At 43.9% G+C, this 22,475-nt stretch overlaps 1 protein-coding gene across 4 annotated transcripts in view; it reads left to right on the top strand.

The window, feature by feature from the left end:
• AOAH (acyloxyacyl hydrolase) overlaps positions 1-22,475 on the top strand; it is a 78,014-nt gene that overhangs the window by 10,172 nt on the left and 45,367 nt on the right. For all 4 annotated transcript variants that reach the window (XM_080579796.1, XM_080579798.1, XM_080579799.1 and 1 more), the window contains 4 exons: positions 6,121-6,216; positions 10,290-10,350; positions 11,443-11,542; positions 19,660-19,719. In XM_080579796.1, the coding sequence (XP_080435922.1) occupies positions 6,121-6,216; positions 10,290-10,350; positions 11,443-11,542; positions 19,660-19,719 (317 nt within the window). The remainder of the gene's footprint in view (positions 1-6,120; positions 6,217-10,289; positions 10,351-11,442; positions 11,543-19,659; positions 19,720-22,475) is intronic.

Below are 22,475 nucleotides of genomic sequence, written 5' to 3'. Positions count from 1 at the left end.
TAGGGTTGAATAAGGCTGCAGTGAGGTGACTCTGAAATATCAAAAAGGGTTCTGTGTCCCTCAGAAAGATGTTGAAGGGATCAGGAGCACAGGTACTGTTCTCTATCCTCCCAGTTGGAGTCTGGGACCCCAAAAGAAGGAGATGGATGGATCAGGTGAACAATTTGCTGCATGGCTAGTGCCATACTCAGGGGTTTGGGTTCTACGATCTCAGACGCACCTTTGAGAGACTGGGCATGCTGACACTGGATGGGGTTCACCTGAGCAAGTGGGGCAAGAGCGTTGTGGGCAGCTGCCTGGCCGAGGGGAGCCTGTTGCTGAGGCCTTCCTGCTTCAGCTACAAGAAGCGTTGTGCCCGCAGGCTCTCACCTGGACGTGGACCTCGACCCCTGGACGTCTGCTGGGAGAGCAGCACAGCAGACTGCAAGCAACTCAGGAGACTCCTGCGGTGCACTAAGGGTAACTTCAAGGCCCAGGTTTGTGGCAAACCAGCCAGAGGAGAAGCATTGCTGGGCCTGGTGCTCCCCAACACAGACAAACTCGTTAACGAGGCTGAGACTGGAGGCAGCCTGGGCTGCAGCAACCACACCATGGCTGAGTTTGTGATCTGAGGAATATGGGCCCGGCATAGAGCAAAGTCGGGACCATGAACATTAGGAGACCAAATTCCCAGCTATTTAAAGAATTAGTGGATGAGACCCCATGGGACACTGACCTTGGTGACAGAGCAACTGATCAGAGCTGGCAACTCTTTAAGAACACTTAGAGTGCAAGAGCTCTCAATCCTCATGTGTAAGAAATCAAGCAGGGAAGGCAGGAAAAGGGGATGGCTGAGCCATCAGTTTGCCTGCTGGGCAAACTGAGTTGCAGTCAACAGCTCTATGTCCAGGTGGAGGCCAGTGACAAGTGGTGTTCCTCAGGGGTCTGTCTTGGGACCAGTGCAGTTTAATATCTTTGTTAATGACATAGACAGTGGAGTCAAGTGCACCCTCAGCAAGTTTGCAGATGACACCAAGCTGAGCAGTGCAGTTGATATACCAGAAGGAAGGGATGCCATCCAAAGGGACCTGGACAAGCTAGATAAGTGGGCCCATGTGAACCTAATGAGATTCAACAAGTCCAAGTGCAAGGTGCTGCACCTGGGTCGGGGCAATCCCAGACATGAGAACAGACTGGGAGAAGAACTCATTGAGAGCAGCCCTGCAGAGAAGGACTTGGGAGTTCTGGTGGATGAAAAGCTCTACACAAGCCAGCAGTGCATGCTTGCAGCCCAGAAGGCCAACTGCATCCTGAGCTGCATCAACAGAGGGGTGGCCAGCAGGGTGAGGGAAGTGATTGTGCCCCTTGTGAGGGGGATTGTGCGGCCCCACTTGGAATACTGCTTCCAGGTCTGGAGCCCCCAGCAGAGGAAAGATGTGGGGCTGTTTGAATGGTTCCAGAGGAGGGCCATGAGGATAATCAGAGGGCTGGAGCACCTCTCCTGTGAAGAAGGTCTGAGAGAGCTGGGACTGTTCAGCCTGGAGAAGAAAAGGCTCCGGGGAGACCTCACTGTGTCCTTTCAGTACCTAAAGGGGGGTTATAAAAAGATGAAGAGTGACTTTTTACATGGGCAGATAGTGATAGGACAAGTGGGTATAGTTTTAAACTAAAAGAGGGGAGATTTAGATTAGATGCTAGAAGGAAATTCTTTGCTCAGGGTGTTGAGGCACTGGGACAGGTTGCCCAGAGAAGCTGTGGATGCCCCATTCCTGGAGGTGTTCAAGGTGAGGTCAAATGGGGCTTTGGGCAACCTGGTCAGGTGGGAGGTGTCCCTGCCCATGGCAGGGGGTTGGAACTGTGTGATCTTTAAGGTCCCTTCCAACTCAAGTCATTCTATGATACATTGCTTTGTATGTGCCCAGCTCATAATGATAAATAAATCACATGTAAATATGTAGTAAATTAAAAGCAAGCAATAGTTGCTAATGACTGTCCAGATCTGGAAGTGCTTTTCTACAGATCCCAGAGTATTAAGAAGTTTATATTCTCACACACAAGTAATCATACTTAATTATAGCAGTGAAATTTCCACAGTTGAAGACATATGATTTCCCCCTGTCATTTTTAGCTATTTTCCATTTTTAGCCTACAGGATTAAGACCTATTAAAGGTTAGGATAACTTGTTAGCATTTCTGATGATTTGCTTACTTAGCATGCAGGGACATTTCTGTTGATTTTGTTAGGGGGTAGTGGCTTCTTGTGCTGCAGCCAGCCATGAATCCTTTTCCTACCACTAAATCCAGAGGAAGATGTCCTATATGATGAGAAACAAGGATTTGTAGTAGGAGCAAGGATAGTCTGAGTTAACTTCAGTTTATGGACACTAACCCCTTGAGGCTTTACCTATAGCCCAACACAGGACATAGGTTCTCCTAGAGAATAAATCTGAGTTGCTCCCTGGGGAGAGTGTGTTTTTTATCCAAAAATCAGGGAGCATGGGTGGGGTTGACTCCCTGGACTGGAGTGAGTCCTTACACGTTCCTCCTTTTCCTGAGTAACTTAAAGTCTCCAAGAGCTGCTCCTGATGACCTCAGTCTAGAGGAAGGGCTCTGAAGTCACCAGGGGCATGGCCTGTGGTGGGACAATAAGAAGTGCCAGCAGACCAGGAGGAGCAAAGAGCCACAGCATCTGAGGCTAAGGACACCTCTAACTGGAAGTGCAGACCCCCTTGAAAATCAGTCAAGTCTTTCTTCACCTGCTTGTCCTGCCATGTGCAGTGTTTCATCTGGAGAAACTGCATTCAAGGGGAGCACTCGAAGAATGAAGTTGTGGCTGATGGGTGCCTGCAGCAGGGAGGGGTTTTAGCATCCTCTGTGTGACAGTAAAGATGAGTTTATGAGAGCAAACACCCTGAAGTTCAGCTCCGTGGGTTTTTCCCAAGTTGCCAGGCTATTATTGTTATTTATATTCATTATTGTTATTTATATTCATTTAGCATGCAGTAGCCCAAGGTACTGCATTAAGTACTTCACCATCTCAGAAATGACTCTGTTAATTCTCAGGCAAAGCAAATCTCCCTTTGGGCCTGGTTCAATAGACACAGAAGTGCCTGACTGACTTAATCAACATGAAAAACTTCCATTTAATTGCCAGGAGACCTCTTCCTGAGTAGGGTTACCTGAATGATTGTTTTTGTGATTAAGTATTCTGTTTCTATTTGGCAGAGCTGGACCAAAAATAGCTATTTTCCCCCCTCTGCAGTACTTTGACAAACATGAGAGAGAAAATGTCTTACATCTTCAGTGGAGGCTGTCTTTCTGTATTCCAGAGGAAAGTGAAGCGCCAAGGGTATTTTTATCCTCAGGACAACCTGTTGGATTTTGAGCGTTGCTCAGGCTGTGCTTCCGCTGCCCCTTTGTCTGCACTGATCCTAGCAGAGGAGGGAAGACCTGGCTGTGATAACAAATGTGAGTTAATGAGACCATGGCTGATTAGACAGGAGAGGAACTTCTTTGTTTCCTCACAATGAGACAATCTCTCGGCCAGCTGCTTAGTCTGCCTTTAGTGTGAATAACTCCGCTTTGGTTCAAGCTCAGAGCCATTCGTGGTTGGGGCAGCAGGCAGCGTCATTCTCCCAGTGGTGACAATTTGTGAGCTCCATCATGGTGGTGCATGCAGAGGTCCTGCAGAGGATGCTGGAGGTGGCAGACAGACTTTTAGAATGCTGGACACAGCCAGGGCCCCCTGTTCCTGTGCTGGGTTTCCTTCTCTCCTTCTCATATTCACCCCTCAAGGACTCCTGGATTCATATCTGCTAATCACTGGTATGTCCTCATTCATAGCTTCATTAAGCAATGATTGGTAAAACAATAGAAACTGTTTTTTTTTTTTTTTCTTTTTTCAGAAAATATCAAAGGACTGCCTTGTTTCTATCTTTCCTCTTGGACTTCTTTTTGTCTTTCTGACTTCTAGACAGCAAGATATTTAGATGAAAGCTCAACCTTAGTAAGAGAAGAAAGGAAGGCATGGAAAGAATATGTTTTGTGGTTAAGGCATCATTTTGGTCATTTAATTTTTCTGAGCCTCTCTCCTCATGAATAAAACAGACACAGTAAAAAGGCAGGGGACAGGTAATTTTGTCTCTGATTTGCTTACATATGTTAATAATACAGCCTTGTAACTACCAAGAGAGGCAACACACACCTTGCAGGATGTCTGGAGGATGTGCACCACTGTCTCAGCACTAAGTGATGGAGCCCATGCTACTGTCACAAATAAACCAGGGTCTGTTTTCTGTCTGTGGGTCCAGTGCAGGACATGGCTTGCATGCAAACAACTGAAGTCTCTTTATGAGCCATTGTGTTTTTAATTAACTTAATTCCTTGGACTAGCTTGTGTGTTTTGCAGGGCTGAGAGAAGAAGGAATGACTTGTTTCGGGGTTTTCTCTTGGTTGAATCTGTCTCCATATACTCTCTTATTCTTCTAGGCTGATGAGAGGTAATGGCATCCTTTATAAATAATTCTGCAGAGGACTTTGAGTGAGAGTTTTGTTTAATAAGTATGGAGAAGTGGGCTTTTATCTTTGCAAAAGAGGTGGCAAGTTCATTGTAATTTCCACTGAATTACTGTTTTTGGTGCAGGAGGAGTAACAGACAAATCAAAGATATTGGAACTGCAAGTTCCAATTATTCTACCTCCTCTTTGACTTGCCACTTGATCCATAGGAGCATTGAAGTTATTTATGTTGAAAAATACCACTTTGATTTAATAGCACATAGGCACTTGGTAGGAATTTAAAAGCTCACTTAGAAGAGTCGTGCCAGTCTAGAAACCTAAACATTAATTCTCTTGAGATCTGGAAAGAGATGGATCCTCATCCACTTCTAAATGTTGCAGCTTCCCTCCATTTCTGGACTTGTCAGTGACAATTTTGAGAGCTGAGATTCCTTGTACCAGGGAAGAAAGAAGGTTCAGCTACAGGGATTTTGAGGAGAAATCTTTATTCATGCTGCTGGAAATTGGCCTTCTGGCTCCCTGTCTCCTGGCTGCCTGGGATACCCACCTGTGTTACGCAGGCTCTGAGTCCAGGCTGGGACCTCACACTCCCTGTTGTGAAGTGTAACTATTTTTGTTAGAGTTGACATCACCAAATGTGTTTTGTTTGTTTGTTTGTTTGTTTAATAAAATGATGGAGCCACTGCAGAAAGAGAGAGTGCAATGCCGGCTCACAGCAATTTAAAAATCTGCCTGAAATGAGAGGGTTATGGTCATCGTGTGAATTTGGAATTATTTGTATATGCAGATGACACTGAACCTTCTTCATCTTAAAAGTATCAGAAAATTAGTGCATCACACCTTACTATGATGTGTAAGCTCTTGGGTCTCAGCTGTACCCACTCCAAGCAGCAGCTAAGCTTTATTCCTGCTTGCACCAAGATTAGTGATGTGACATGATCACCTTCGTAGTTCAGAGGAAATGGCTTCTTTACAACCATAGGAGAGCAAAAAGAACCCAGTGGCATTCTGGCTTTAGGAAATGGCTAGCTGGGCCTAATGGCCCTACACATGCCAAACACCACTGGTCTTCAGAGGAAAGCCTGTGAAGAAATGGTGCCACAGTGGTTGTGTGATGCTTCATGGCTGTCAGCACACACGTCTGGTCCATGACATTTCTTCTTCAGGCAGCCACAACACCCATTTATTTTTTAGTTTTGGTAGCTTTCTGTGTGGCTTGTGTGAACAAGAAGTCCCATCAGGTACAGACATGTGTCCTTTTTTGTGTGAGAGGTACCAGGAGGGCAGGAGGCAAAGCAGACAGCTGTAAGCTGCAGCTCTCCACTGCACTCCTTGGTTTTCATCCTTGAAAGGATGGAAAATCCTTTATTTAACAGCAATGTCCAGTGCTGTAAAAGCCAGACTGTTCTGCACTTTCCTTTTACATCGACATGTCTCTCTGATAACCTACATGTTTTTGAATAAAGTCAGAAATTTACAGTTATTCACTCCCCCCAAACCCCAAGCACTCATCTGCCATGGAGCATGTCAAGATATTAAATGCCCAATGACACCTGAAGTGTGGCACAAGGTGCTTCATCACACAATGGGGATAACTGTATTCACTCTGTTTGTTTGTTTGAAGGATGTGTGCTTGTGGTCTCTGTGATTGAACAGCTTGCACAGTGGCACAACAGTACAGTAAAGGCAGCCGTGGAGAGACTGTGCAACTACATACCTGGTAAGTACCAAATAATGTGCCATATGTTACATCGGTACTGCTGTATTTCTCTGTTAATTAAAAATTCACACATTGAGTCTGAAAAAGCCTTAGCCACTTCTTGTGCAGCATCTAAAATCAATGTAGCTGAAAGATAGCCAGGTGCTATCTGCAGGGAAAACATGGCTTCAGCAGAGCTGGGATTTTGTCCCAAAGTTACAGTGAATGGGGTTGTATTATGCCCACATGCCTGTCAGTCCCTTTCTCCCTGCTCTTTGTCTCCCTTTGTCTCTTTGTTAACAGTTTAAAAATAGTCAGATTCAATGTATGTCCAGCCACTCCTCTTCCTTGTTGTTACGGGTCTTTATAACAACTGAGAAGATTAAAATATTTTCAGCATGGATAGGAAGCCACTATTGTAAAATCACAAAAATTAGCTGAGGTTGACAATGATAAGATGTGAACCATTTGGTCTGCACAGAAAAGCTATTGAAATGTAACTGATGAGAAAAATTTCAAAAGTGAGAGCTATTCCATATGAATATATGTGGACTCCCACTTTTCTTGCTCTTATTTTATCTGCCCAAGGGAGTCTCTCTGTCCAAGCACGTCTCTAAATAGAGAACAGTTTGAATACCAAAATAGCTTTGTGCTTCACAGACCAATCCTACAACTATTTAAGTAGCTAGATCTCCCATTAATGTCATCTTTTTAACTTTATGAATGCAAAAAGGTTGCTTAGGATTCTACATTAAAGAGCCATTTATATAGGCCTTCATGAATTGTATCTCTGAGAAACCATCTTGTTCTATAGACCTCAGTTTCATGGAAGATGCATGTAGAATATTAATTCCTTCCTTTCCAAGACATTATTTCCTGATACAGGATGAGGTGGGGAGGTAATTACTGGAATTCATTCATTGACAGAATGATGCTTATCTTATTTCTATTCCATAAGTAATATCCTCAGTGTTTTAAATTATAGGCACATAACTATGAAGTTGCAATTAGAAGCGCTGATCCTGATATTAAAATACAATTTTCTTCTTTAAAACATGACATGCTAGGTCTATGATCATGATTCACTCCATGGACTGTGTTCAGCTGACATGTCAAGATATTTCTTTTCAACTGCCATTCTTCACACACATAAAATCCTATTATCCCTTTAGTTAAGGCTGTATAATCCAGTTACCTTCTATGAGATGCATGGATACACCCAATAGAAAAAAATGACCCTGAACTTGAAAGGAGTGAAAAAGCCTAGGGATTGTGCAGGAGCTACTGTGTAACCCAATTTATCCTCCCCTAGGAGGTGAACTCTGTAGCCCAGCAGGATTCATCAGCTTCCTCTAGCTCCTTGAAACAATAGAAAAGCTTGGATACTCATGAGGAGCAAGCCTATTAAATCAGGCCATGCCATTTTTGCTGAAGGAACCATTTCATTATTAGACACATGCCTACAATTAGGTGTTAGAATAACTGTGACAAATGGATGGCAATGAGATTTTTCTGGGGACAAAAAGGGAATAAGCACTCTTTTTTTTTTTTTTGTTAAAGGGCCTCATAATTTTGATTGCAATGAAGGGGAGTTGGATCACGTCTTCAGTGCAGTTACATGCTGTTCAAAAACAAAAACAGTTTAAAGAACAAGAGAGGAATACAGCCAATCCCTCTCAATCCCATAGGCTGTGTAGAAGACAGTCACATGCTGGCATGAAAATATTTGTATGTGCCATGTATGTGATTTGAGTGACAATAAAACTATGAAAATATTAACAGTAACATCACCAGTGAAGGAGCAGACAGAAACGACAGGTCTGGAGGAATGGGCAGTATTTGTGGTAAAAGGGATGTTAGCAAGAATATGTGTTTGCCTGGATCCTGGCTCTCTGCTGAATGAAAGAGAGGTGTCTGATACCTGAAATGTGCTTTGAGACTGTCTGCCTTGGTGTTGCCTCCAAGTCATGCTCTGCTTCTGTCAACCACTGCTGTGTAAACACCTCAGAGCTTGAGTGGAAATGGCAACATGATTAATACCATCTTTCCTGCAAATATTTATCCTCTGGGACTCAGCCAGGATTTGTGTTTCTAACACTACAAAGCTATAGAGGAAAAATAAATAAATAAATATTTTTTTATCATGTAAGAACAAGGCAGTTAGGGGATTTCTTCCCTGAAGCAGTGCAGAAGGAAGTATACTTACTTCTGGCCAAGCACCTCAAAGTTTTTCTCTAAATTCTCCAGTGTTTAGTTTAGTTTAAGCTCTTATCTTGTCCCTGAACATTCAACATTATTTGTCATCATTTCTTTCTTTTCCCCTCCTTTATGACTTACACAGCTTCTTCCCAAAAGAGCTTTCTCTCTGTAGCGTCCTCTTCTTGTGTGAGTTCAGGAGGTTTGTGGACACACAAATACAGGGCATGTCCTGTAAACACGACTTGTGGCTCAGGTCTGTTTGTTGGAAGCCTGAATGGCATTGGCATCTTCCAAGAGGACTCTACTTGTCCAACAATAATCTTATATAATTGCAGCTCTTTTCACCACCAGTCATTCTCCCCTTTGTCCCCTCTTTGGGCAGCTAGAAGCCAACCTTGTCATGGGCACAAGGAAATCAGCACTTAGCAATGTGCCTGGCCAGCAGGCCCCCAGCACCAGCTCCCTAGAGCTGATGGCCAGCCAAACCCTCCCCTCCTCGCAGCCTCCAGCGCTGGCTGTGGCAGCTCTCTGGCTCCTCTGGGGCCAGAAACCTTGTGGAAATCAGCTGGTTTGGGAAACCTGCATGGAGAGCATCCCCTGTGATGCCCCAGGGACGGGCTGGGGAAGCCAGCCACCTTCTGTGGGCTGCCGGAGGGAGCCAGGAGCCCCACTGGCCAGCCTCATCCAAGGGTGCTGTAATCAGAAATGATACCAAATGCAGGGTTATTGATGTCTGTGATGCCTTTCCTTTTAGGTGAACAAGAATAAAATCTAATTCCAGCCAGGAGACCAATTTTTGACTCGCAGATAGCTCCTAAAAAGCCAATAGAGAGGTATTATGTGGCAAAGAAGGCAAAGAAATGAAGCTAATAACTTGATTGAAATAAAATATCTGGCATGGGATAAGAAAAATCAGCTGCTGCTGTTACAAGAGCTGTCTGCAACACTGAATGAGTAGGAGGGTGCTGGGGAAATTGTGCTTCCACTCCCTGCTGCACCTTCCAGGGCCGTGTCCTCGTTTCTCTAGGGTGAGCACAGCCAGGGCCATGGATGTGCAAGAGGAAATGACTTCTCTCAGGAATTTCACCAGCTGTGAGTTTGCTGGTGCAACCCAGCCTCTTGGTGGCTTCTACCAGCAGCAGTGCTGCCCAGGCAAGGCACAGCACCTCCTCTGCAGGACGCGTGCATGGTTAGCCAGATCCTGGCTGCTCAGGCTGGGAAACAGTCTCTTTTCAGGGGTTGTAAAGTGGTGGAGGGGCTGCTTTTTTGCAACGGTACCTTAAAGAAATCTCTGACGAGCTGTCTTCTGCAGGGCCTGGAGGGCACACTGCACCCAGATTCAAGAAAGACCCCTGAGCCAGCACATGGCTGGAGACTGTGAAAGGCACCAACATGCAAAGTGTCAAATATTTGTCTGAATGTTATTACTCCTGCTCTATACAAAGCAGGATCTTCTACCTTGCAAAATCCCCCAGAGACACAGAGGCAGCTCCAGCAGTAATGTGAAGTCCTTCATCACTTGCTGCACTTTATCTATTTGTTTTTTTTCTTCTTTTAAGCCCATCACAGTTTGCTTAAACTGCTCAGAAAATGCTGCAGCATTCATGATTTGTTTTGGCTTTCACGTGATGCAATGCTCAGAACGTTTAGCAAATGCTTGTTATTCTTTTCAGTCTTTTCCATGTGGCTTGTCTAAAGCCAGAGAAGGGCTTCATATCCCAGCCTAGGTCAGAAATTCAGGAGTTCACCCATTCTCTGGTTCTATGCTGAGGTCACAGTCACACACATTTCTCTTAGATAAATCGTCATTCACCTAAAGCAAATCTTGCTGTGTTTTGACTGTCATTAAACCAGTTTCACTGTGCTGAGTTACTTTAAAAACATATGTTTTCTAGAAAAACTTCAAGGTTTCTGTTACGTCCTTGCTGAACTTTACGGACCTCACATAGCCGAACTGTAAGTATACCTGTATCTTCTCAAGTCCTGGCTTAGTTTGTGCTTTCAGAAGTATGGATGCACTATCAGACTGAAGTGCAGGGTTTCCGTTCCTAAAATCACCTGGTTACTAAAGCAGAGATGCTTGAGAGCAATTCCAGCTTGGTATTTGGCACAGCTGTTCCTGAGTGAATAAATACAGGCTGCTGCTGCTAACCACTTTCATGCTGCATTTGCCTCTCAGATCAGGCCCACCTGATGTAATTACCTTTTGAAATTCAGCTTGTTTGGCTGAGGGAGGAATCTGAATAACCTGTGTGTGCAAGACAGGTTCAACAGAGTCCCACTATGTTAACACTTGTCTCTCATTTTCCCTTTTATCTTTAATCAAGATTTCTAATTGTCAGCTCCTACATGCTCTTAGCCCTGACCTTGATACACACTCTTGGGGAAGCCCACTAAGTAATGTAAGTGATTAAAGAAAAATAACATAGATCATTTTATTCCCCTTCGAAAGTTCTTAGTTTAATTAACAGAGCTGTTGCTAGACCTTCTCCTTCCCTAGGGTTTTTATTTTTATTTTTAAAACTAGCCAAGGGACTGCAAAGTGCTTACAGGACTAAGAAGTGCTCCAATCAAACATTTTAATTTAATTCTTGATTGGTGCAGAGGTGTGTCCCAAAAAGAAGGAAACAGTCCTAGCACTTGCGCTTGGTGATTAAAGGTTAAGGATCTTTGAAGGATTTCTGGTTATTTTCCTGAGTTAATGACTGAACATTCATGTGTGCCAAATTGCATATGCATTAACTTTAACCTTTAAATCTTTGTCAGACTTTTGATTGATTAAAAAACAGAAGAGTCATAATGCATTTGGTTCAGGTGCTGCATATCAAGTGCAGTGCTTTTTTGTCATCCAATTTTAAATGCTGAGTAGCATACCATGGCAGAAAGTTATTTAGGGTTTAACAGTACACAGAGCAGTGGTTATGGGCTATGATGAAGTGCGCTGAGGCTGTCATGTAGTGCTGAGATTTAGCTTCCCATGGGAATAGCTTCTGCTTCCAAGCACCCAAAAGAACATAATTGTCTCTGTTTTTGCACCATTTCCTTTAGCATAGACAGGGAAATGAATGCTGATGTGGTCTGCCATTCCTTGAGGCTGTGTAAACAGGATCCAGGACAACCACTTTGTCATCTTTACCCTCCTCCCAAGGTGAGTTGCTTTTTGACTTCTTTCAAAGTTGTGAGCTGTGGATGGCTCCTTAAGCTGGGATTGAGAAGTATAGAGGCTTCCAGGCCATGTGCATTGTCTGGGGAAAAAAAATCAACATTTTTAATATGGATGCTTTCAGAAAATGCCTGTCTGAATGGAAGGTATACAGTATGCTGTTTGGAGCGTCAGCAATGTGGCTGTCAGAAAGTGGGAATTACAGTGCCAACCTTCCTTTTACCAGCCTGGGTCAGAGAGGGAGAGTAGACCAAAAAAACTCATTATCTCCAGACTTTATTGTTAAGCAGTGCAATAACCCCCAAGCTGATACTCAGCTGCAGTTCACCTATACCCCTGCGTTACCATGGCATGAGAAGTTATCCTGCATTGTCTGATCAGCTGTAACAGCCTGCATGGGCCTTAGCTTCCCACCACAAATGTGGGGTTATTTGACTTGGCTTGGTCTGCTGTGGGAGAGGTTTAAGCTAACTTGCACGACCTTTTCCACAGGCTAGAAATGTATGCAGTTACCATGGCAGTGGGGATAGATGGTTATTATGCCGTGGGGACTTGACTGTGTGTCAGAGCTCAGTGACACTCGGGCATAAACACACGTGCACAGGCGTTCAAACAGATATACTTGATTGTGGTGGTTGCTTTCAGTCACCGTGCAGCCCAGTTTGCACTGAAACCTGAGAGCAATAGTGGCTGTCTGGCAACGTCAAAAACCAAGTGATTCACTGAGGTGTCTATTTTTGGAAATATTTTTCCTGCATCTGGATAAAGTCCTCCCTGATTTCTAAAGGTTTGCATAAGATATTTTTACACAGGGTCTTGCCTAGCAGCCACTGAAATCAGTGAGAGCCTTTTTATGGGCTTCAATGAGCTGTGGTTCATCTCCAGGATGGATTTAGTTCACCCAATATTAAGAGCTGCAGAAACACTTGTATTCCAATAATGACAACAGAATTTATTTTATAACAGGTGGGTGCCCCATATGACTTTCATGCCCTGTGCTATGTCAACGTAAAGATATATGGGTGTGCAGCCAGGCAGGGATGAAAGAAAATGTGTGCTGGAGAAGAGAGGGCCCACACTAACCTGATTCAACCAGGACATTGTCCGAAGTTTATCAAACATGTTTCTTCAGAAATTCTCCATCTGAACTGGTAAAACAGTTCATGGCTCTTTCCACCTTTCCCAAAGCACATCAGATCTGCCCTGTTGTGGGTGCTCTATTACAGGTCTTTACTCATCCCACAAATTTTTTTAGTCTCCAACAGTTTCTGCCCTGATAATTGCATGGGTTTTTTTCCTCCTCTTCACTTGTTATAGCAGCAGAGACTTTGTCAGTGACTGTAGTCTTTTTTTTCCCCATTTTTGTTCTTGTTATAATTAGGAGTCCTCAAGCTGGAGGTGAGAGGCTAGCAGGCTTTCCTAGTGTAGCAGGGCAAGCAGGAGGACAGCTGTGGCACCAGTGGCTGCACATACACTGCAGTGCCAGCCCCAGACACATATTTTTCATATGGACTTCCTTGCTTGTGTCAGGGGAAAAAAAAGAAGTTTAAACCATCCTGCACCCTGACTTCTGCTTGAGGCAGAAGTGCAAGCCACCTCTTGGGGTGACAGAGGATGCAGGCAATGAACCTCAGTTAAAGAGAGGGATGGGCTCTCCGTGTAAGCAAAAATTTTCCCTGATTTGGCAGACTGTGAAGCTCAGGGCAATTTCTAAAGGTCACAGCTAGCCCTGCACAGGCACAAAAGAGGCCAAGCCAAGGGCAAATGGGATGTTTTAGCAAGTGAGGGCAGCTTTTTAGCCAGTTTCAGGAGTGTTTGTTATAACCCTTTGCACCAAAATCAGGGTATTCTTACCCATCCTCCCTGTTTTGTTTTGTTTTTTTTTTTGTTTTTTTTTTTTTGTTTTTTTGTTTTTTTTTTGTGGCTGTGCAGCAGCAAAAGCTCTCCCTTCCAAGTGGTGGTTATGTCCCACTTTCTGTCAAGGCATACTTGCTTCTCACCAAGATTAAGGGAGCCCTATTAACAAAATGATTTCTTTACCCAAGCTTTGGTCTCCATTTTAGCACATTTGATGTCCCCAGACAGCGCAGTGAGATGGGAGGAGAAGAGCAGGGCTCTGAATTCATGCTCAGGTGGTTGATAAATTGCCCACAGTAACTCAGTGACAAGTCAGACTGGGTAAAGATGAATTACAGGTGGAGAAAAAAAAATAATATACAGTCAGAGACACAGATGCATAAAATGCAGTTTACCTCACATTTGCTCCTTTGGTTTGTAATTTGATTGATCACTTCTGTTATATGAGCCTGCAAGTGCTGGCTCAGTCCCCTGCCAAGTATTTGAGCAAGACTTTAATACTAATGACTGCTTTGTTCAACAATATTGATTTTTCAGGTTCTTCATTTATTCATTTAGACTTTTGGATGCACATTTTTCAAGAATTAGTATTGTGTTTGTACTGACAAAGGGAGTGAAATGCAAGCTGAGCTACTTGCCCTTATGAAGGAGTATAATGTTCTGGTTTTAATTGTCTTTAACATGGTAAATATCAACACATAGCTGCTTTTTCAATCTAGTTTATTTTGATACGTTTCTATGATGTTGCTCTAGTGAGATCACATGTGTCAAGGAAAGAGCCATGTCTTCAGAGACCCAGCAAACTATCTGCATAATTGAGATGTTGCATACCACGTAAATGGTATATGCACTATATTACTTATCTCTGACAAATTAGCTGAAATTAATTTTTTGCCAACCTGCCTGAAGCCATTAGTGCTCTGTGATTATTCTAGGAGACTTGGCTCCAACTGTGAATAAAAACCACTGCTCTCTTTTCATGGAGCAAAGCTCTCGGCAAGGAGCTGGAGGGCAGAGTCTCATCAGCAAGCTGCCTGGCAGGGCAGTCCTGGGGCTGAAAGAGGGTCGTTTTGGGAGCAGACATTGACGTTGGTGGGGAGAAGTGGAAGGACGATGAGGTGTTGGTGCAGGTCACCAGCATGGCTGTACAGTGCCACTGAGTAAGCAGATTTCACTTGGTGTGGGGTCCTGTGACCCCACCTCATTGCCACCAATGGCTTATAGACCAGGGCTAGAAAGGCAGGTGCATGTGAAGGCTCTCCTGCTGTATGTTTCTTTGCTACCAGAGGCTGTCCGCTCCCTGTTGTATGAGAAAAGTGGCCCTGGGGACTCATCCAAGTCAGGAGGCCAAATAGCATGGTGCAGTCGAAGTGACATGTAGGTTTGCCACTGGCAGCTGAGGTCTGGGGGGAATCTACAGTTGCTGTAACATGCCTTGTGGCTAAAGTTGCATCAGTAGAGAATAGTCTAATGATGGCTGCAGCACTGCACAGAAACGTTGCCAGTGGCTACATTTATCCAAGCTAGTTGCTTTAGGATGACAGGATATTGTTTTAGCCAAAAATGTTCATCAACTCCAATGGTGGAGGATTTTCTGCACTGGGTCCTGTGACATAGGGGTTTTCCTTCACCAAGTGAAAAGGGCTGACATAGGGTGAGGGCTTTGGCACTGCCTGCCATCCTCATGTTCTGGTCCAGGTAGTGAGCAGGTTTGCAGGAGGCTCATCTCAATTTCTCCCTAGATTGTGTTAAGCCAGCTGGCCTGTTCAGTTAAATGGCAATACTTTAATTGATTTTGTTGGGGCTAGAATAATGGCTTGATTTCAGCACTGGTGTCCTGCTGCTGCCAGTCTCCTGAACAGCTGGTGTTGGAAGGAGCCTTCATTCTTCTTTCTGCCCTTCAGAGTGCCTTTTTTGCTCCAGATTATTAGAGGCCTTCTGACTGCAGACTTTAGCTTCATCTCCAGTAGCAGAATTTTACTGGGAGTCATCTTGTATCAGCAAAAATATACATATTTATGCTAATGTCATTTTATCCTACCAAAGTAAGCTTCATTGTCACAAGTGCTGATGCTGGTTCATGTCCCCACTGTCAAACCTTTCACTCTGAACAAAACAAAAGACATATCTCTCATGGATATTACTGTGGGCAGCCTGCTCTTTGCAGCAAGCCTGGTTGTGAAGCTTGCATCTGAGTACTGTGGCTAGGATTCGTAGTTTTTCTGGGTGACATGGACTGGCTGAGCACTTTGGTCACGTTACAAAGCCAGTGCAGTAGAGTTAACAGAAGTTTTGTTTCTAGGAAAATGAGAACTAAAATTAAGGTGTTTCACACATTTGAATAGGGATCTGTCCTTGGCCTTGCTAGGAGCCTCTTGCAAAAGATGGTTATGAAAAAACAAAAGGATACAAACAGTTGGGCTAGATTGAGTGGCAGTCCTGGGCATAAACAAGTGTCCAAAACTGCTCATGTCTGCCTGGGTGACTGTCCAAGCAAGTGCATGCACGCACACTTCAGCCAAATGAAGAGAAACCTTTGGCATGCTCTTCTAGCTGGTTTCCAGCTTGGGATCTCTCAGCTACAGCTCAGACTTTACAAACTAGAAGCCAACGAAGTCTGACTATGGAAAGCAACTGTCTGGGGTTTCATAGAATAAAAACACTGCTACTACTTTCTCTCATTCCTCTCCCTTTTCCAGTGAAAATGCAAACCACTTACCAGGTGGTGAGGCAGAACCGAGCTGTGGGGTGGGAGTGCTTCTGCATTCTTGAGGAGACCAAGCTGCCAGCCAAAGGCAAACCTTGTCTCTGTGCCGTTTCCTTGCTTTACAGCCATAGGCCATAAAACAAGATGTTGGGAGGTGGGATAAGGTCCTGGGAAGCAAAATCTCCTTTCTGGAGATAGGCAAAACCTTCTGAAATATGAAGTGTTTCTGCTGCACTCAGTACTGAGCCCTGAAGAAACATCTGACAGGCAAGCTAAAGAAGGCAGCACTCGTTTCTCCCCTTTCACTTTTTTTCTCAGCATCGCCTCTGCTCTCATTCATTAGCAGAAAATAAAATGCAAAACTAAAACACCATAATCCTAACCTTCCATGAAAGAAACCAGTGTTTGGGGCAGGAGAATGGCAGGCAAGAGTGTGAGGACAAGGTGTTGCTCATGGATGTGAGCTCTGTGTTTTGCAGAGGCCAAGGAGAAAAAGTAAATCCCAGTGTTGCACCCAGAACACACAGAGTCCAAGTCCAAAAGAAACAAGTGGATTAAAATGGCCAGAAATCGGATTAGTTCTTTAGGGAGGAGAAAGCTCTGAGTCAAGACTTGCATGTTTTAGATCTGGGCTTGCAAAGAAGGTCCCTATTTTGATTCCTGAGCATGTATAATTTGGTTTGGTTGTCCCATGCCATCGTAATGATTCCCCTTAAAGCCTCTGCAGGATGAAAGGTGGGAGCTATAGAACAAATCTCATTTTTGCTGGTGCTGCTTAATGAGCTCTGCAATGTTTTTGTACCTTGATATGCCTATTCCTGGTAAAAAGATGATGAAAATGAGTTAGAAAGGGAACTGTTGGAATGTTTTGTAAATATCTGCTCTCCTATCTAGCCAGGATAGAGCTGGCTAACAAGGATAATAAATGAGAGACAGTTAAAGTTGCTTCATGTATTTGTTTATGATGAGGAATAGACCTGTTTACAAAAAATAAAAAAATAAAAAAAAATAATAATTTAAAGCTGGGAATACCAGGGGTCTGTGGAGGGCATTAAAGGAAGGCAGTGACTGAAAACCCAGTGACCACCCCACATCCCAGCCCCATCCATGGCACAGGCATCTTGTGCACTATGACAGCAATCAGCTGGCTAGGCTGAGCTGATTTGGGTGGATGGGGCTGGCTGCTCTCTGGGCTCCGCACACCCATGTCCATCAGCTGCCAGATCCCTGGGAGCCCAGTCCTGTCCTTTCTTTTACACTTTCTCAGCACTGTATTGCTGTAGCTGTCTAAAGTGTGTGCTCGTGCATTGCTGCCAAGAGCAGGAAACGTTTCTCTCCTCCTGCCCAGCAGAAAGGGTTTGATGAGCCTTACCTCCTCGGAAACTTTTCATGCATTGTATTCTATTTTAAGCCAGTTTCCGCATCCGAGCCTCAAGTCCTTTTATTGCAGAAAAGACAGCAACTGGTAGCGCACACAACATAACTGTTGCAAATGCAGGATGTATGTTTGATTTTGGGGACAGAACTTGCCCAGTGGGATGAAACTAGAAAACATTATCTTGGCTCCTTCCTAGTATCTCTCATCTATTATTTATGACATACCCACATTTTTATAAGACTAGAGACACAAAGATGGTTTACATATGTATAAAGCACTTAGAAGTCTGTGTTCCTTGCTGCTTGTTCTTATTTTTCCTTATCCTTTTCTATTGTTAACCATAAATTTTTGACCCTTGAATCTCTCAATTAATTTGCTTTGATGACTGCGTAAATCAATTATCATGACATGCTAAATTTTATCCACAGTAAAAAATGTTGATAATGGTTACTTGAAATGCAAATATATGCTGCTTTAATATTCCAAGCTGGCATGCCCGCTGTTCAGTAAGGTGCTGTCACTTAAGGGATATTCTCTTTCTTTTAGAAATGCTTTAGTACTTTATACAGTAGGCTGGGCTGTAGGAGGAACTGATAGGAGGTCATCTTCTGACAGAATATTTTGTCCTTACTAACCATTTTGATAAGAATCAAAGTGCTAAATATATTTATTACACAGCAGTGCGTTTTTTTCTTTCCATTTGAGAATTTCAAAAGTAATTGATTTTTTTTTAACCAATCATCAAAGCCCACAGAACAGAAGCAGTTCTTTCTTCTGAAAGAGGGCAAATGAGCAGTACTTTCAGCCTTCTTTATGCTAAATGCTGAGGGAAAAGGCAGTGGCCTTCACGCAAAGTCTTCATAGATATTACTGTTTGCCAAGATAGCCTTATATAAGCAGGACAGTATGTGGGATTTATCATCATTGAGATGGAAGAATATTGTCCAAAAAGGAGAATGGAGCAGCAGGAGGAAGCACAGTGATGACAATTCACCAAAAGCAAATGCTTTTGCCTGAAGTTTGCACCCAAGTCTGCAAGCTGAGATCATCTCAGGGCATCCAGCTGCTGTCTGTCTTATTAATAGGGTTTCCTCATGTGTATGGTATCCCTGCTGCTCCCCAGGGACATTTCTCAGTGCTTGGCAGTCCCCAGCTGTGGTAACCAGCAGATGGTGCACGTTCAACCACAGCCCTGCCACACGCTTCATGGCATGGCCATCTTCCTGGTGGCTACAGGTTCCTGGCTGTCCCTTGCACTTGCAGTTGGTGCCTTCTGCGAGAAATTTCCTCTCCTCCTTTGAGGAGCATGTGTGTTACCTGGGGGGGAGTTTGGGGAATTGAGGTATCCCTGGTAGTTGATGTCTTTGTGATCCATGGCCTTATAATGGCCAGCTGATGTTCTATTGACAAGAGTGTCTTTCCAACGTCTTTTCTAGCCCTGTTTTCAATAGTTCTCCCATTCTTCTTTTCTGTTTAAATGCAATTATCCTCATTTTGAAAGAATCCCAAAATGCTTCTTCAATGCAATTTTACATGACCCAACAGCAAGGCAATTCTTTCTGTTGTCAGCAAGTACTTTCCCTCCAGGACAGGTATTCCCAGAATGAAGAGATGACCTTCCTAGAGTCCAAGTAGGAGATTTGCCTTTCAGATGTTATTCCCTCCTGTCCTGCACTCTGGCTGTTTCTCTGCTGGGATGAACCTCAGATGAGGTTAGCCCCCATGCATGCAAGACCATACTCTACCATAGCAAGTCAGACTGGCAGCACAAACATAACCCTTTTCTGACCATCTAGCGAATGGGTTACTTTTCTGCAGGAATCATGGAGAAGCCGGTTTTCTGCAGCTCACGTGATGCAGTCAGGATATGAATTTCAGCTTTTAAACTGATCTGGACTATGCTTTAGGAAAAAAATGATGCCCTGGAGCAAAATAAATGAACTCTTGCCACTGGAATTTCATATAGGGTGATCAGATAATTGATTGCTAGTTCAATAAAAAGTAGATGATGATGAGTTTGTGAACTCATACATCATTTTTGTGCTGTGACTGATATTAAATAATAAAAATAAGAAAAAAAAAGGAGGAGAAAAAATGGTAAGATACTGTGAAGCTGATCTCTTTTTCCTTGTTTTTGTCTTTTTTTTCTTGCTTTCCTAGGTGGGGCTGAGTACTGCAATATGGAAAGCAAAAAGGATTTTGAAGACTTCCAAGGATCTGGTAAGAAATCAGTGGCATTAGGGTGTTTTACGCTGTATTTGCATTTTATCAAGAGTAAGTCCTTGCTCGTTTTGGCTAATTGTGAACCTATCTGATCATCATAGAATTGGATGCTGACTTGCTCCTAGCTAGTGTAGGATCTTCTCTATCAAGTGAGACTGGAAAGGAGAGGGAGATTACAGAGGGGAAATGTAAAATATGGGGAGAGCAGGTGAAACCTCACAAAAAATGCAGACTCCTTTTAAAGTATGGATAACTGTCTGTACCCACCCAAGACATAAATTTGTGTCTGAAATTTGTGCAGCAGCTGAGGACATCACATGTGTTGGCTCCATAGTGCAGCTCCACACTGAGACACTCACTTGTGAAAAATACAAGCATGTAGAAATCTTGTTTAGATTTTTTTTTCAAAGTTAGGTATTTTCCACTCAGCCTTGTGCTGTGCCCTTACTCCCAGAGATGCATCCTTCCTTCAAACTTCTGTCAGTGTTTATCATTGCTGAGCCTCAGCTCCTCCTCATTTCATGCTTCCCCTTTGCCATCCCTGCCTTGCCCTTGTAGCCATATGTAGGGGGAAGTCTCATGAGCTGCGTTGCTGCCTCAGAGCACAGTGAGTGCTCTTTGGGGTTGTCTGAAATTCAGGCAGTGGCCTAAATGCAAATTCTACTTAGTTTTTCCTTTCTGTGCCTCTAAACTTGAAAGTTGGGATTGGAAATCTGCCTCCATCAGTTTTCAGATTATAGTAGATCTCTTCTCAGTGGCAGAGAAGGGAAGAGCTGCTTTTATTCTGATTTATGAAAGTCAGCTCAGCTATAGAGTTCGCTTCCAGTTGTCTTCAGGCACTTAATGCAGAGCAAATGTTTTTTGTTCTTTGTGAAGAAATTATTGATACTGCTTCTTCCTGAACCCTCACTGTGTTGCTACTCACAAAACAGAAAATCAAGGTGCCTAATTAGCCTTTGGGCAATTGCCAAATTGTGATGCCAGGGAAATAAACAATGCACTGGAGAGATGGGTCTCCGTTCCTGCAGAACAGCAACCAGCAGGATCTTATTCATTTTCCTTCCTTTTTGGTGCTGTGCTTCTGATGGCTTGAGATTTCCACTCAAATTACATGCCATTTCTAATCCCCTTCCCAAGTCCATGTGCTAATGCCTGCAGCGTGACACTGAGTCAAGGAGGACCTCGCTGTCGGACTGAGCCTGGGCACAGGTGTGGGGATGGAGAGGGATCAATGTGCAACTGCTGCTTCTCAGGATGCAGGGCTCCTTACCTCCTTTGCATGTGCTCCACAAGACGGAATGAGGAGGGCAATCCCTCCTCTTTTCTACCCTTGGCATGGCAGGCTGCATCCATTGTGTGGCAGGCTGTGGCTGGCTTCCATGGGCCAGCCATACCATGTCCTTTGGGCTCTCCAAGGTAGGTTGGTATCAGTTCTTGGCACAATGGAGTCTCTTCCAACTTGCTAATGCTCTTCTGTGTCCTCAAAGCTGCCCCGCAATGCCTCTATACCTCCTTGTTCTCTATTGTTGTGCCCTTGGCCTCTTGCAGCTCCTACTTGCCCCTTATCAGCAGGAAGGATGAGCAGGCTGTGCCCTGGCTAAATGCAGCGTGGCTGAGCTGGGCTCCAGTGTATTTCGAAGCCTACATAACTGCACAATATGAGGTCAGCTCAAATTAAAACAAATAGCATGTCATTACTTGGGCTTCTCCTGCAGTTATTCCTAGTGTGTTTCTTGAAATGATCTTTTTAGAAACACATTTTAAAGCTAGAAAATTTAAAATAACACTAGGGGCATAACTGTCTCTTGCAGCTTCCCCTTCACCTGGGTTGCAGTTAATTTCATCTGAAATCCCGAAAAGCAATGTAGTAAGAAGCAGAAAGGAATGTCACCAGGAGAGCGCAGTGTGTATTGCCCTGCATGAGCCCCTGCATAGTCCAGAATGGCAACGTGTGATGAAAGCTGGAGGATCCGAGAACACCCTGCACGTGGTACATGGACATCTCTGCATCCAGGCCAGAGAAAATAGAAAAGCATTCACTGGGCCTCTTTTGAGCTTTGACCCACGTTGGAGGGAAACAACAAGTTATATCTGTGCATTCTTCCCACAGCCACTATTTTGGGTTCTTTTGTCCTGTGATGTGTTTGGGGAAAGGACTCCCCAGCCTTCTGGAGCGGTTCTTGCAAGCTAACTGTCCCCAGCTCTGCTTGGCAGCTGTATGCAGCTGTGCATAAAACAGAGGTGATTATGGCTGTTGGCAAGGAGAATGGGAGGTCTGCCTGGCTGCCAGGGCCATCGTATTTACTGGGCATTTCTTAGGAACATTATAGGTTTGGGAAAAAGGTATTTTCCGGATGTAGAGTTCTGTTGAAAAAGGCTACAACCCAAAATATCTAATAAGTATCTCCATTCATTAAATGTAGTAAGCCATCTGTGAGTGACTGCTTTAAAACAAACACCAGGGGCATTTTTTTTTTGTAAAACCAATTAAAATAATTACTGAAATGTCATTATGGAATGCTAATAGGCATTGAGGAAAAGTTATCAATCACTGTGAGCACCTCCAGCACTAACTTTTCTTATGGATGGAAAAGATACCAAGAGGCATATTTCAGCAAAAACAGAGAAAAAAATACTTCAGGCAGAAGAGTTGTGGCATTAGCATTTAATGAGAGTAAGCTCCATGCTTACAGTCCTGTAGTGACTACATGTTGTCTGTAACTCATACTTCTGCAGCAGGAGAAGTGGGAAGC

The sequence above is a fragment of the Anser brachyrhynchus genome (assembly GCF_964034855.1).
Source record: "Anser brachyrhynchus genome assembly, chromosome: 2".
NCBI lineage: Eukaryota > Metazoa > Chordata > Aves > Anseriformes > Anatidae > Anser > Anser brachyrhynchus.
This window is presented reverse-complemented; position numbering and strand designations above follow the sequence as displayed.